We start from the raw sequence: 15,728 nt of genomic DNA, 5'->3' as shown, positions 1-15,728 counted from the left end.
TGCAGGGAGCCCGACATGGGACTTAATCCGGGGTCTCCGGGATCACGCCCTGGGCCAAAGGCAGTGCTAAACCGCTAAGCCACCCGGGCTGCCCCATAAATTTGCATTTTATTGAAGATTTTTGTATCAGTAGTCATCAGGGATATTGATCTATAGTTTTCGTATAGTATCTTTGTGTGATTTGGGTATAGATGTTCTATGCTTTCCTCATAGAATGAGTTTGGAGGTGTTCCCTCCTTTTCAGTTTTATTTGGAAGTTTGAGAAGTATTGGTATTATTTCTTCTTTAAATATTTGATAGAATTCTCCAGTAAAGCCATCTGGTCCAAGGGTTTTCTTTGTTGGGAGGTATTTGATTACTGATTAAATCCACTTGTTACTTCTAGGTCGTTCATATTTTTTATTTCTTCATTAGTCAGTCTTAGTACATTGTATGTTTCTAGAAACTTAATTATTTATTCTGTGTTACCCAATTTTTTCACATAAAATTGTTCACAGTAGTCTTCTATGATCCTTTTTATTTCTGTGGCATCAGTTGTAATGTCTCCTCTCATTTCTGATTTATTTGTCTTCACATCTTCATTTGTTATTTTGTCTTTTCTCTTTTTCTCAGTCTAGCTAAGGGTTTGTTTTCTTGAACTTTTAAAAAAAAACTAACTCCTAGTTTTATTTTTTTTTATTATTTTTCTCTGCTATATTGTGTTTATTTCTTTTCACATATTTATAATTTCCTTCCTATTGCTAAGTCAGGTTTAGTTCTTCTCTTTTTAATTCTTTGAGGTGTTTATTTAGGTTTTTTTTTTTATATTTTATTTATTTATTCATGAGAGACAGAGAGAAGCAGAGACATAGGCAGAGTGAGAAGCAGGCTCCTTGCAGGGAGCCTGACTCGATCCCAGGACCCCGGGATCACACCCTGAGCTGAAGGCAGATGCTCAACCACTGAGCCACCCAGCCAGGCGAACCTATTTAGGTTATTAATTTGAAATCTTTCTTCTTTTTAAATGCATATATTTATAACTCTACTGCTCTTAGCACTGCTTTTGCCACATCCAGTTTTGTTTTCATTGGCTTTGAGACACTTTTAAATTCCCCTTATGATTTCTTCTTTGTCTCATTGAGTGTTCAAGAGTGTGATTGGTATGATTTCAAACTTCTTAAATTTGTTGAAATTTGTTTAATAGCTAACCTATGATTTATCCTGGATAATTAATTGTTCCATGTGCACTGGAACATTTATCCTGCTGTTGTTGGATGATGTATTCTGTAAATATCTGTTCAGTCTAATTAATCTATAGTGTTGCAAGTCCTCTGGTTCCTTTTGATATTCTGCTCACTGAACTATTATGGAAAGTGAGACATTGAAACCTCCTAGTATTACTATGTTACTATCTTTTCTTTTTCTTTTCTGTCAATGTTCCTTTCATATATTGGGTCCTCTGCTGTTAAAGTGCATATATAATTATTATATCTTCTTGGTGAACTGGCCTTTTGATCATTATATAATGTCCTTTGTCTCTGTGACAGTTTTTGACTTAAAGTCCATGTTGTTTGAAATAAGTATGGCCACTCCTATTCTCCTCTTGTTACCATTTTCATGGAATATCTTTTTTCATCATTTCACTTTTAGCCTATGTGTGTCATTGTATCTAAAGTTAGTCTCTGGGGCACCTCAGTGGCGTAGTCAGTTAAGCATTTGCCTTTGGCCTAGGTCATGATCTCAGGGTCCTGGGATCAAGCCTCAAAGTCAGGCTCCCTGCTCAGTGGGGTCTGCTTCTGCCTCTCCCTCAAATGTGTGCTCGCTCGCTCTCTCTCAAATAAAATATTTTTAAAATAAGTATAGTTTCTTATAGATAACATATAGCTGGAAATTTTTTTTAACCTATCAGCCACTCTGTGTCTTTTTATGGAGTTTAATCCATTCATATTTAAAATAATTACAAATAGATAAGTACTTACTATTGCCATTATGTTAAATTTTTGTATGCCTTGTAGTTATTTTGTCCTTTTCCTCTCTTGCTGTCTTCTTTTGTGTGTCATTGCTTTTTTCACTTGTTTGTTTTTTTGTAGCAGCGTACTTTCAATCCTTTCTGATTTTCTTTTGTGTATCTTCTGTAGGTGATTACCATGGGAATTACATAAACATCCTATACTTATAACAATCTATTTCAATTTATTTTAAACTAATAACAACTTCAATTACACACAAAAACTTTACTCCTTTACATTGCCCCAGCACTGTGTTATCAATATTACAAATTATATCTTTTTATCATTTGTGTTCATTAACATAATTTCATAGTTATTTTTATGATTTTATCTTTCTTTTATATTCTACACCTGAATTAAAAGTGATTTATAGGGATCCCTGGGTGGCGCAGCGGTTTGGCGCCTGTCTTTGGCCCAGGGCACAATCCTGGAGACCCAGGATCGAATCCCACGTCAGGCTCCCGGTGCATGGAGCCTGCTTCTCCCTCTGCCTATGTCTCTGCCTCTCTCTCTCTCTCTCTCTCTATCATAAATAAAAAAAATTTTTTTAAAAAGTGATTTATAAAAATATATATAAAAAAATAAAAAATAAATAAAAAATAAAATAAAATAAAATAAAAAGTGATTTATATACTACCATGTCAGTATTACAGGATTCTGTGTTTATATTTACCTTTACAGAGAGCTTTATATTTTCGTATGATTTTTCTCTTATAATCTTTTTTTTTTTAAAGTTTTTTTTTTTAATTTTTTTAAATTTTTATTTATTTATGATAGTCACAGAGAGAGAGAGAGAGGCAGAGACATAGGCAGAGGAAGAAGCAGGCTCCATGCACTGGGAGCCCGATGTGGGATTCGATCCCGGGTCTCCAGAATCGCGCCCTGGGCCAAAGGCGGGCGCCAAACCGCTGCGCCACCCAGGGATCCCCAGATTTTTCTCTTATAATCTAATGTCCTTTTGTTTCAACTTGAAGGATTTAGCAATTCATGCAAGGCACGTCTAGTGGTGATAAATTCCCCTGCTTTTCTTTATCCAGGAAAGTCTGATTCTCCATCCTTTTTGAAGGATAGTTTTGCCAAATATTGTATTCTTGGTTGGCAGATATTTCTTCTTTCTTTACTTTGAAGATACCACCCCATTCCCTTGTAGCCTGTAATGTTTCTGCTGTGAAAGCTCATCATTATATGCTGGCTTCCTTGTTTATGATGAATTAGCTTTTCTCTTGCTCATTTTAAGATTCTTTGTCTTTGAATTTTCACTTTGATTATAATGGGTCTCAATGGGCATCTTTTTATGTCCATCCTATTTGGAGTTCCTTGAGTTCTTGAATTTGGATATTCATTTCCTTTCTCATATTTGGGAAGTTTTCACCCATTATTTCTTCAAATCTCTCTGCCCCATAATATGTATATTGATCTCTTTCTGGGACTCTTATAATACATATATTTATTTATGTCCCAAAATCTAAATTATGTTTCATAATTCTCTTAGGCTTTCCTCACATTTCTTCATTCTGTTTCCTTTTTGTTCTTCTGAGATGGTAATTTCAGATGACCTCTCTGCGAGCTCACAGATCCTTTATTCTCTTTGACCACAGCTGTGTTTGAATCCTTCTAGTGCATTTTCAATTCAGTTATTGTTTTATTCTTCAGCCTCAGAATTTCTGCTTGGTCCTTTTTTAGTTTCTGTCTCTGATAGTTTACTTTCATTCTTGCTTCATGTTCCTGATTTTATTTATTGTCTGTCTGTGTTCTCCTGTAGCACACTGAGCTTATTTAAGACATCTATTTTGGATTTTTTGTCGGGTAATCAATAGATTTCCATTTCCTCAGGGTCAATTTCTGAAGATTTGTTTTGTTTCTCTCATTGGGCCATGTTTTCATGTTTCTTGCTATTTCTTCATATGAAAAAACAGCTACTTTTCTCTGGTTTAGGTGCCTGGCTGTGTACTAGGGAAACTGTCACATGTCAGCCCCACTAGAGACAATGCGAGTTTCTTAAAGCTTTTATGGTATGGTATGGCATCTTCTCTCAGCTTTTATACGTAATTTCCCAATTAGGTTTCAGGATCTGTAATCTGTTACTTCCTCTGATATCTATAGTGCTGTAGGACCTCTAGCACTACCATAAGCTACTGAGCCCTCTTTTGTTCTGGGCAGCCCCCATGCATCCAAGATGTGCCAATTCCCCATTAGCGCTCTGAGTCAGGTGAGACCAGGCCCTTGGGAATCACTGCCAACACCACAAGCTGGACTACTGGATGTACATTCTACTCTAATTTTTCCTTGCTCAGGAAGAAGCCATGAGCTAGCTAGATCCTTTCCCTAGATCACAGCAAGCTGTGTTAGCTTCTGGGCATAGTGAGAGAATGTACTCTGGCACTGCAACAAACCACCAAGCTCTCTTTTGTTATCATCAAGAGTATGTTGGTTCCTTATCAGCACTCCAAGTAAAGCAAAACAGAAACCAGTCTCTCACATGGTTCCCTAAAAAGCCAAGATGTTGGATGTATGTTCCATCCTACTTTTTCCTCCCCAAGGGAGAATGTTGGGACTTTTTCTTCCAATCTGAGTTATGCCAGTTTGTGATAGGGACTGACACGGTTGACATCAAATGGCTTTTCTTACCTGTTTCAATGCAATTGTTCTTGGATTTGAGTTTATCTGGGGTACTGCAGATAAACTGGTTTCTGGAATTCTCATAAAGGTATTTTGGACTGTGTATTGTCAAGCTGGTATCTTTGTGAGGGAAAAAGTTCTGGAGATTCCTCTTCTATCTTGGTGACCACAAAATTAAGTGTTGATATATACTACCACATTAATTTTGAAGGTTTGTTCATTTCACTTACCTGATATTTTTTAAATCTTGGCCATTTTAATAGGCAATGTTGAATCTTACATTTAGAATTATGTGGAGGTTTAAATTATGTAATACTTGGTACCTACAAAAGAATCAATTTAGCACTCTTCAGTTACAAAGCATATAAAATTAAAATTAATGAAGCTATCATAAAGCATTAGAATCAGAACGTTACTCCTATGCCTATCTATGTGATTTTTCTCACACTACCTCCTGCCTTCCCTACAGGTAACCACTGTGAGAGGGTTTTGGGTTTTTTTTATGTTTTATGTATATCCAGGTTTATATTTTTTTAGTTTGCCTTTTCACATACAGTTTTATCATGTATGCAAACACTTTTTAATTTTGCTTTTTTTAAGCTTTATAAAAATGGTATCTAGAATTCTGACTTGACTTTCTTCACTTAATATGTTTCAAAGGCTAAGTAAATTTAAATATTTTTATGTTTATTAACCAATTGTATTGCTTACTCTGGGAATGGTCTATATACATTGCCTATTTCATTGGGTATTCTCTTTTTTCTGGTATAGGTAAGTTTCAAGAATCCTATTACTCTAAATTCTATGATTCTAAGATTTTTCTCTTATAAAAGTATCATTTGGAAGTTTTAATGTTAATTGATTGATAATTCAGATAAATTGCTCTCCAGATTCTTGTTTTTGAAAGCTATTTAATATGTTAACTTTTCTCTAGGAAATAGTAATTGTTGTTTGTTGCTATGGTGAAACAAATATAATAACTTGTTTCATTATTTAGGCATAAAACTCACCCATACTTATAAATGCTTATTGATCCATTTACACTTGCCCATGTTACTCCATGAAAGTTGATTGAAAATTATGAAATGAGAATATTCATGATATGCCCTCACTGATGTTTTATAATAGAAAATGTTTAAAAAACATATTCATGGCTTTTCAGTTGGGCATTTGGAAGTTCTTATAAGGAAGTCTATTTTTATTTTTTAAAGTTTGCTCTTTCCACAGAATTGGAACCCTTCAGTATGTTAGGATTTCAGAAGTGCTATGGATGCCTGAAGGAGATGTCAGAGTTTTGTTTTATTCATATAGATAACGTATATGAATATGAAAAGTGAAAAAAGAAATAGTGCCTACAATGGTTTTCAAACTCTTTGACTTGAGCTCACTTAATCCCGTTGAAAGATACCCATTTATCCTTACAGATGGAAAAGATGGGCCTAATTATAACAAAAAATTAGAAGGGAGCAAAATTATTTTAAAAAATACTAAAATGTTTACACCCATTCAGTGTCTAAAACTAAGGATTTTATTTTCCAATAATAGCAGTGGGGGGAAATAGTAATGCTTTTTATAAGAACTTAGACTCAAAATTTTTGTTTGGTTGGCCACCATCAAAATATGGGGATTTTAAAGACTGCCTTGTTTTGGTTTAATCCCAGAGACGTTATCAATACATTAAAATATGAAGTATACTCAGCAAAGAAATGATCAGTATATGTTGATGGACATATACACTTATTAAAAGTGAAATGATCAGTATATGTTGATGGACATATACACTTATTAAAAGTGAATCTCCCATAATAGGAAAAAATGGCATTATGGGAATTTTAAGGGAAAGAAATAAAAACTGTAGAGCTAGAGGAGTGTTTCTTTTACAAAATATATTGGAAATTTAAGGTTGAGAATTACTCCCTAGTATTTCCTACTAATGTGAGTATTCAGCCCCGTTTGAAAATCTTCAGTGATATGGATTGCAGTTTTTCCCATAGCAGCCAGTCCATATTTGGATGCTATAATCCTTTTAAAGGTTTTCCTTATACTAAGCTAAAATCTATTCTGTATAGGGCAAATCTAATCCTCTTCTACATGAACATTTTCCAAATGTTTGAAGAAAGTAATTATATGATCCAGGTCCTCTCCTACCTCTTCTGCTGTTTTTCATTTGATGTGATTTTAGCACCACTCACCAGCTTTGATAATGAGGTTGATAATACAGCTCATACTCATCTTACCACTTCCAGTTTGTTCCTTCTCCAGTTGCTCTTTGTTCTTTCCTAGGTTATACTTGTCAACATGGTCTCTAACTTCTCACCAGTGAATCTATAAAATTGAAACCTGTATACAGGTTTCATACATGCGAAAGCCTACATATAAAGAGTACTTCTAAGTGGTTTTATCTATGTTAAAGATTGCCAATAAGAGGTTTCTTTTTTTAAGTTTCAGGAAACAAGAATTATATTCCTCAGAAGTTGGCTTCCAAATGAAGCAACCTGTTTTTTTGTTTGTTTGTTTTTGCAACCTGTTTCTTGGCAAATAACTATACTTTAAGATTCATAATATAGCGTTATGTTTTGTCAACATGTAAAACAAATGCATTTTTATCTTTGTGTTTTCAGATAGTGGCCAGAACTGTAGTGCCAGTAGTAAAGGTGAACGACTAAGTGCCAAACTCAGAGCTTTACCTGGAACAAATGAACCTTATGAAAGTAGCAGTAACAAAGAAATAGGCAAGTGCTGGTGCTCCCCACCTAGTTCCTAAGGCTTAATCAGATCTGGAGAAGATTTGGTGAGATGGCAAAATGTATAACTGGGCATTAAGAATTTTTTATATACAGACAAAATTTTAATGACTTGGGAGAGCGTTTCTGCTCACTCAGTTCAGTTTAGATTATGAGATTAATTGGTTTCACATTTATTGTGTTTATTATTATTCTAATGTAACAATCTGTTTTGAAACCTAGATGCCTCCTATGTGGATCCACTTGGCCCTCAAATAGAAAGACCAAAAACTGCAGCCAAAAAAAGAATCGACGAGGATGATTTTGCTGATGAAGAATTAGGAGATGATTTGCTTCCAGAATAATATACACTTTAAAATTTTACTTACTAAATGAAAGAAATTACCAGACAAGATAATACTTATGTGAAATTTTGGATTAAACACCCAGATTTTAATTTTGTACACTGTCAAAACCTTAAATAAGTGTATTCTACGTGATGGGTCTAAGTTTTGTTTTATATGGAATAAAAATATGTGAAACTAATGCTTTAGGCTAGTGACTTCCTTACTCTTGAAAACATTGACCACAGTAATAATTACATTTTGAAGCTAGCACCGCCTAGTACCTACACATACATGTTAAGTATGTGGGTGTGCTCACAGAAATTTACCCTTACTACTGCAGTGTATGCTAATATTTTCTGTGATTTCCTTAAAATAAAGTGTTAGCAATGAAAACACTACATTGATTTCATCATTCACAGCTTGTAAAATACAGTGCTAGGACATACCACTGATGGATCTGCAGTTAAGCTTAATTACTTAGAGTTTAGAAACTGTTAAGTCTTTAGAAGGTTTCCCTCACAGGGATTATAATACTATTAAAACAATTATGTTTTGGATAGTATAGTGAGAGAAAATACCAAACCATAACCGTATTGTTCTTTTCTGTATTTCCTTTCTACAGTCCAGTAGCATGTACCAATAGCACTGAGCAATGATAGCGCTTTTCCCATTCATGACTTGGGTGTGATCCTGGGGTCCTGAGATTGAGTCCCACATCGGGCTCCATGCATGGAGCCTGCTTCTCCCTCTGCCTGTGTCTCTGCCTCTCTCTCTCTCTCTGTCTCTCATTAATAAATAAAATCTTTAAAAAGAAAAGAACTGGCAATTGTATCAGTTGCTGTGAAGATGAATTGACAGGTAGGCAGGTTGGAGGGGAAGGGAAAGATTAGAACTCCTAGTATCCTGGGCAAGACTGAGAACAGATTTTTATTTTTATTTTTTTTAAAGATTTTTATTTACTTACTAGAGTGAGAGCACAAGCGGGGGAAGCAGCAGAGACAGATGGGGGAGCAGACTCCCCACTGAGCAGGGAGCCCAACACCAGACTCCATCCTGGGACTCTGGGATCATGACCTGAGCCAAAGGCAGATGCTTAACCAACTGAGCCACCCAGGTGCCCCTGAGACCAGGTTTTTAGCAATAAAAATAAGAATTGGTCGAGTCAGCATCCATTTTGGAGGCAGACATAAAAATATTTATCCAATGGATTGGATATGGGTTGCAAGGGAAAGAGGAAAGGATGAGGAACTGAGAGGAGTGGATGTGGGGGTGGGGATCAGCTATGATTTAACCATCCTAGATTTGAGATGTCTCTTCAGCATCCAATTGGAGATAGAAACAATGCAGTTAGATTTACAAACTTGGCAATTAGAAGAGGTAAGGGCTGGTGATGCAAGGTGGAGAACTCTCAGTGTAGAGATAGTATTCAATATCACTGAAATTGAATGAGACCATTTAGAAAAAGTAAAAGAGAAGTCTAAGTGACCAGCCCTGGAGGTCAGGAAAAAGGAGGTCAGTTTAAAAAAAAAAAAAAAAAAAAGCAGTAAGTGATGTAGGAGGTTTCATATTTGAGGGGAATGAGACTTCCAGTTCTAAAAAGGATGCAAGAGGTCATATTAGGCCAATGCTCCCACCGTAACATCTATGGGGGGAAAGCAACAAATCATTGTAAGAATCATGTTTAAAAAAAAAAAAAGAATCATGTTTAAAGTCACAGCTGTGGGGGATCCCTGGGTGGCGCAGAGGTTTGGCGCCTGCCTTTGGCCCAGGGCGCGATCCTGGAGACCCAGGATCGAATCCCACGTCCGGCTCCCGGTGCATGGAGCCTGCTTCTCCCTCTGCCTGTGTCTCTGACTCTCTCTCTCTCTCTCTCTCTCTCTCTGTGTGACTATCATAAATAAATAAAAATTTAAAAAATAAATAAATAAATAAAGTCACAGCTGTGAAAGCAATAAGATTATAATTCTAGATTGAAAAGAACTCTTTCTGATGAGTTGATGATCCTAACTGTCTTCATTTCATCTCTGGAGACATTTGTGAGTTTTGAGCATGGGCTGAAAATAAGGGTTGGCCAGAAAAAGGGGGTCTTTCAGGGAAAAGAGAAACTAGCAGAACTTTCAGTAGTTGTGTGGTTGTGGTTGGCACAACAAACTAAAAACTTTGAGAAGCCCCTAATTTTTTACCAGTTTTCCACCATGGGCATTTGCTGAGCTCTATGGTGGTCCTGGAGTCTGGGGAACTGCGCTGTTAAAGTTTTTAAAGCCTAAGGAGATTTAAAGTTAAATGTCCCACAATCTTAGGTCCTTAGGGGACAAAGTTCTGCTATAGGGAAGGGCTTTCCACAATTACGCAATTTGTCTATCCTCAAGACATTTGCTCCTTTGTGAGCTGTGTGGGGTAGGAGGCTAATGATCTAAATTCAAAACCTCCAGGGGCTGACTTGACTCTCTTGCCGTCTTTCACAGCTGAGGAGACAGATCTGCCAAGCTCTCAATCCAAAAGCCTGGAAGGACAGATTCGAACCAGAGGTGAACTGACTTACAAAAACTGCAACCCAGCCCCAACCTAGCTCAATCCTGGATTGAACCAACATCATTGGTCCCAAATAATCTCTGCCAGCAGAAGAAAGAACTTTCTCTAGTGACAATATCATTTTGTAGCCTCTGTGGTTCTTATATATCTAACATTAAGCATACAGTAAAAAATAAGAGCAAGAAAATAGCCAACAAACAACATAAATAGAAGCAGACCCTTAGATAATCCAGATAATAGATCTAAAGATGGACTTTAAAACAACTATGATTAGTATATTAAATAAAATGGAGAAAGATGGACAAAATGAATGAAAAGTAGAGAATTTCAAGAGTATATTGGAATCTATGAACAACCTAGAACTGAAAGATACAATATTTGAAATTAATTTATTTGAATGGATTTAACAATGTACTGGACATAGCAAAAGTCAGGATTAGTGAAGTGGTCATTAGGAAATACCAAAATTGAAGCACAAATGAAATAATGGAAAGAATAAAGCAGATGAACAAATAAGCCGGGCAAGAAATGGGCAGATGTGAAAAGACATTTTTCCAAAGAAGACACAAATGGCCAACTGACACATTAAAAAATGTTCAACATCACTCAGCATCAGGGAAATACAAATCAAAACTGTAATGAGGTATCACCTCACACCAGTCAGAATGGCTAAAATTAACAATTCAGGAAACAACAAATGTTGGTGGGGATGCGGAGAAAGAGGAGCCTCTTACACTATAGGTGGGAATGCAAGTTGGTGCAGCCACTCTGAAATACAGTATGGAGGTTCCCCAAGAAGTTAAAAATAGAACTACCATATGACCCAGCAATTGCACTACTAGGTATTTATCCAAAGGATGCAAACATAGTGATCCAAAGGGGCACCTACACCCCAATGTTTATAGCAGCAATGTCCACAATAGCCAGACTATGGAAAGAGCCCAGATGCCCATCAACAGATGAATGGATAAAGAAGATATGGTAAATATACATAGTGGAATATGACTCAGCCCTTAAAAAAAAAAAAAAAAAATCTTGGCATTTGCAATGATGTAGATGGAACTAGAGGATATTATGCTGGGCGAAATAAGTCAATGAGAGAAAGACAATTATCATATGATTTCACCCAAATGTGGAACTTAAGAAACAAAGCAGAAGATCATAGGGGAAGAGAGGGAAAATAAAATAAGAAGAAATCAGAGAGGGAGACAAACCATAAGAGACTCTTAACTATAGGAAACAAACTGAGGGTGGGTGGGGGGATGGGGAAACTGGGTGATAGGAATTAAGGAGGGCACATGATGTAATGAGCACTGGGTATTATATGCAACTAATGAATCACTGAACTCAATCTCTGCCAATAATACTCTATATATTAATTGAGTTTAAGTAAAATAAATTTTTTAAAGATTAAAGCAGATAAGATATTTGGGACATGGTCAGAAGTTTAAATAAATATAATAGGAATCTCAGAAAGGAAAGAAAATGGATTAAAAGTAACATTTGAAGAGACAGTGTCTAAAATTATCCCAAATTGATGAAAGGCATCAACCCACAGATGCAGGAAGCTCCGTGAACACAATGAGAGTAGATTCAAAGAACACTGCACCCTAGAGATATGCTCAAATGCTGAAAACCAAAGACAAAGAACTGCTTTAAAATAGAATAAAAAGAACACACTACTTTCAGAGGAACAATAATACGACATAAGACTTACGTTTCCATAGAAATTATGGAACCAGTAGACAATAAAATGGTATCTTTAAAAGTGCTGAAAGAAAAAAACCCTGCCAACCTAGATTTCTATCCCACTGAATATATCTTTCATACTTTAAAGTTAAAGACTTCTCAAACAAAATTTGAGGAAATGAATTACCATAGGCTAGCTCTATAGAAAATACTACAAGTATTTCTACAGGCTAAAGGAAAATTATCCCCAAAAGCATGAAAGACAGAAAGGGTGAAAAGCACCCAAGAGGTACCAGGATATATAAAAGAATAGTGACTACTTAAAACAACAATAGTAATGATTTGTGGGGTTTTAACATATATAGAAATTACATGACAATAGTAAGGGTTGGGAAGGAGTATTAAATTGTTCTAAGGTTACTATATTGTTCAGATAGTAGCAGACTGGGATCCCAAGACACATTTTAAATATAAAGTCATAGATAGGTTGAAAATGAAAAGATGGGAAAAAATACACTATACAAACATTAATCAAAAGGAGTAAGGACTAAGGGAGTGGTCAAATATGTTAGCAAAAGAATTTAGGGATCCCTGGGTGGCGCAGCGGTTTGGCGCCTGCCTTTGGCTCAGGGCGCGATCCTGGAGTCCCGGGATCGAGTCCCGCATTGGGCTCCCGGTGCATGGAGCCTGCTTCTCCCTCTGCCTGTGTCTCTGCCTCTCTCTCTCTCTATCATGAATAAATAAATAAAATCTTAAAAAAAAAAAAGAATTTAATAGTTAAACACAATTAACTTTGGCAATAATTGTATCATTTCAATCTTGTTAAAAGTTATCGCAATGAAGTATTGGGGATAAATACCCAACTGGAGTGGGTTGAGCAGAAAATAGGAAGTGAGGTTTCAGAGCCAGAGAATGGAGACAGCTCAGAACACTTTATTACAAAAGGAAGAAATTCAACGATTGATAGAATGGCAACTGGAGTCAAGGGCTTATCAAATATATCAGGAAAGAAGGCAGGATATGTGAAAGTGAATGCAAACAGGTTAGTATATTCAGTGGTAGAAAAAAAAAAACTAGCTCTCATCTGTGGGTATGGAACATTTGATGAAGAGGGAAATGAGTAGCAGAGATTTGAGAGAGAGGAAATGTAAATTAGTCATCTTGGTAAAAGGGAATAAGACTGTGTTGAACGCTAATCTTAGATTTGTGGTCAGAAATTAGAATGGAGTCTAGTCAACAAGTTGTAGGATTTTAATGAAGTTGGGATTATCATGGGCAGATATTAAGAGGAAAAAGAGAACAAGAGATTAAGAGTGTTTGCAAGGATGTGGTAATAGTGCTGAATTATGAACTCTAAACTAGACAAAGGAGGAAATAAGGACTCAAGAATGGGATGCTTAGTAGGAAAGTGGTAGGTTTAGAAGACCTTAGTAGGAAAGTGGTAGGTTTAGAAGACCTAATGCGATCAGAGAATTACAGGAGTGGATGAAAAGACAAAGTGCCTGTATCAGAGAGTAGGTATTTGAAATTATGTTTGCATATGGTGCAGTTCTTGGTAATGATAATGAGCATAATCATATGATTTGATAGCTGAGATACAATGGGAGAAAAGATGATTGGAAGTTAGTCATTTAGAAGCCAGGGTATTGAATAAATCATCTGTGTGGATGTTAGGGGTGCCAAGCATGATGAGCAGTAGTGGTAGATCCAGGTGCTACCCAAGAAGATGACAGCAATAAAGAGAACTACTGGCAGGGAAAATGTGACAGTCCTTTAAAGGAGGGAAGGAAGCTTGGATAGATAGGTACATCAGCAACCCAAGAAGCTGACTATGGAAGTGGCCAACCTCATACTGGCTTTTGGAATTACGGTGCCGAAAGGATCTTTCCTGACAGCATGGTCTGTTATATGTTGTGCCTGGTACTGGAGTAGTTGAGTAAGAGAAGCAGTGAGGAGGAGGAATGGAAGATGACTTGAGATCAAAATTTTGTGACTAGAAGGATGGTGACATCTTCTGTAAAGAGCACCAGAGAGGAATTAATTTCTAAGGGAACATGAAGAACTTGGTTGCCTTTTTCTGACTTTTCTTAAATTTGGATTTAATAATTAACATGTTTATTTCTCATGTACATTCAGACTGGAGGGTAACTGATGAAACATTTTGCCCGTTTATAAGAAATTTTCTCAACTCTAGTCTCACAAAGATAAAATTTATGTTTCATCAAAATAGGTGAGCCTTTTCGGGTGAAATTGTTGGGAAGTGAATATTTTATTTTCTATTTCCAAGATAATCAAGGAAGAAGAGAGAAATTGCCATGTTATCAGTCAATATACGGTATTTTGTTGAAATACAGATAATTAACAGTCCGGCACAATTAAGGTGTGTCACCTTACACATGAAAGGATGTTGTTGTAATGAGCCATGGTGAATATTCCTAGGAAAACAATTGTGATGATAGTCTCCTTCTTCTAGAGGACTCCCACACTTTTTATCAAATACAAAATAAACAGTATTTGAGTACTGATCTTTATTCCCATTTTACCAGAAACAGAGAACATGAACAATTTATCCACTAGTCAGGAAAAAGGTGTTTTATAACCTCAAGACAAATGTTTACTCACCAAGAGCTGTAAATTGCTTAAATTGAAGATCTCAGTGGGATTTTTAGCAGTTAATTCTGAAACTCTTGTTACATAATGTTCAAGGCATGTAAAAAGTGATGTTTTTCTACACAGCACAACTAAAATGTAGTTTAATCAAGTAGACAGAAACCTTGACAAAATAGTCAAATACCAAAGCTTCAAACCATTCAGGGAGGCATAAATCACCTATTTTCTACACTTTCAGCTGGTATCAGTCTCTTGTTTTCATTTTCGAAGACTGCTGTTAAATGGCCATATTCATTAGCCTGCCACCTAAAAAGCATTAATTTGTAGAATGAACAAATGAACAAGTTATCTTGTGATTTTGAAGTACAACACAGTTCCTTCATTTAAATATATTTCAATTTATCCACAGAAGAATAGGCTTATTTTACAAGACTGCTTGCACTTACAGATCCCACGGAGCAGGACCGCTCCAACACTGTAACAGCCCAACTGATGCCCACTCACAGACGGAACAGTACGAGTAGGGGGATTCAGTACTTTGACGTGAGAGCTGCTGGAAGAGGCACAGAAGGTTCATTTCATGAGAGTGTAGGGGAAAGGAGATGCAGCCTCCCCTCGCCCTATTAAAAAGAAAGTTGTTAGTATCTAATAAATGTATTTCTTTGAACTATAGTCTCAGAAGAGGAAGTCGTCCTAAGGAACAGAATCCTTCTAGGTTTTTCCAGAAGGCCTGTTCTATCCTTGGAGAGCTCTGATTACTAGAAGCAGCTTTTTGCCCTGAGCCAAAATCTGCGTCCCCCGACTCCACAAGGGTGGCCCCGCTTTGGAGCTCCGGAGATCTGCAGGCCAGCTCCTCGCAGGCCTCCTGGGGCCGGGCGGGTCCTCGGGGTCCTCGGGGTCCTCGGGGTCCTCCTCGCGCCCCTCGGGCCCCAGGCCCGCCGCGCACACACAGTCCGGGCCTCGGCAGCCGCCACGTCCGCCCCGCTCAGGTGCCGCGGCCGTGCCCTGCCCCGGGGGGAGGCCGGGCTCACGGCCGGGCGCTCTCCGTGCCGGGGCCGCCGCGCTCCAGTCCCGGCGACGACGCGGGGCGGGCAGCGCCGAGGGAGCCGCGCGCCGCGGGGCCGGCCGGCACCCGGGGCCGTGCGCGCCGAGACCCCGCGCCGCCCCTCCTGGGCCGCGCAGCCCCGCGGGGGGGCGGGCGGATGACGCGGGCGTGGGGG

At 37.6% G+C, this 15,728-nt stretch overlaps 1 protein-coding gene across 6 annotated transcripts in view; it reads left to right on the top strand.

The window, feature by feature from the left end:
* IFT88 (intraflagellar transport 88) overlaps positions 1 to 7,876 on the top strand; it is a 136,059-nt gene extending 128,183 nt beyond the window's left edge. For 4 of the 6 annotated variants that reach the window (XM_025462759.3, XM_035719805.2, XM_025462752.3 and 1 more), the window contains exons 25-26: positions 7,229 to 7,339; positions 7,574 to 7,876. In XM_025462759.3, coding sequence (XP_025318544.1) covers positions 7,229 to 7,339; positions 7,574 to 7,695 — 233 coding nt within the window. In that variant the 3' untranslated portion in view covers positions 7,696 to 7,876. Of the gene's footprint in view, positions 1 to 7,228; positions 7,340 to 7,573 lie in introns of those variants that run through there. The other 2 variants (XM_025462756.3, XM_025462757.3) reach the window with 1 other exon arrangement.
* Positions 7,877 to 15,728: the final 7,852 nt, after the last annotated feature.

This window comes from Canis lupus, chromosome 25 (genome assembly GCF_003254725.2).
Source record: "Canis lupus dingo isolate Sandy chromosome 25, ASM325472v2, whole genome shotgun sequence".
NCBI classification, from domain to species: domain Eukaryota; kingdom Metazoa; phylum Chordata; class Mammalia; order Carnivora; family Canidae; genus Canis; species Canis lupus.
The sequence above is the reverse complement of the archived record's forward strand: the minus strand, read 5'-3'. Positions and strand labels throughout refer to the sequence as shown.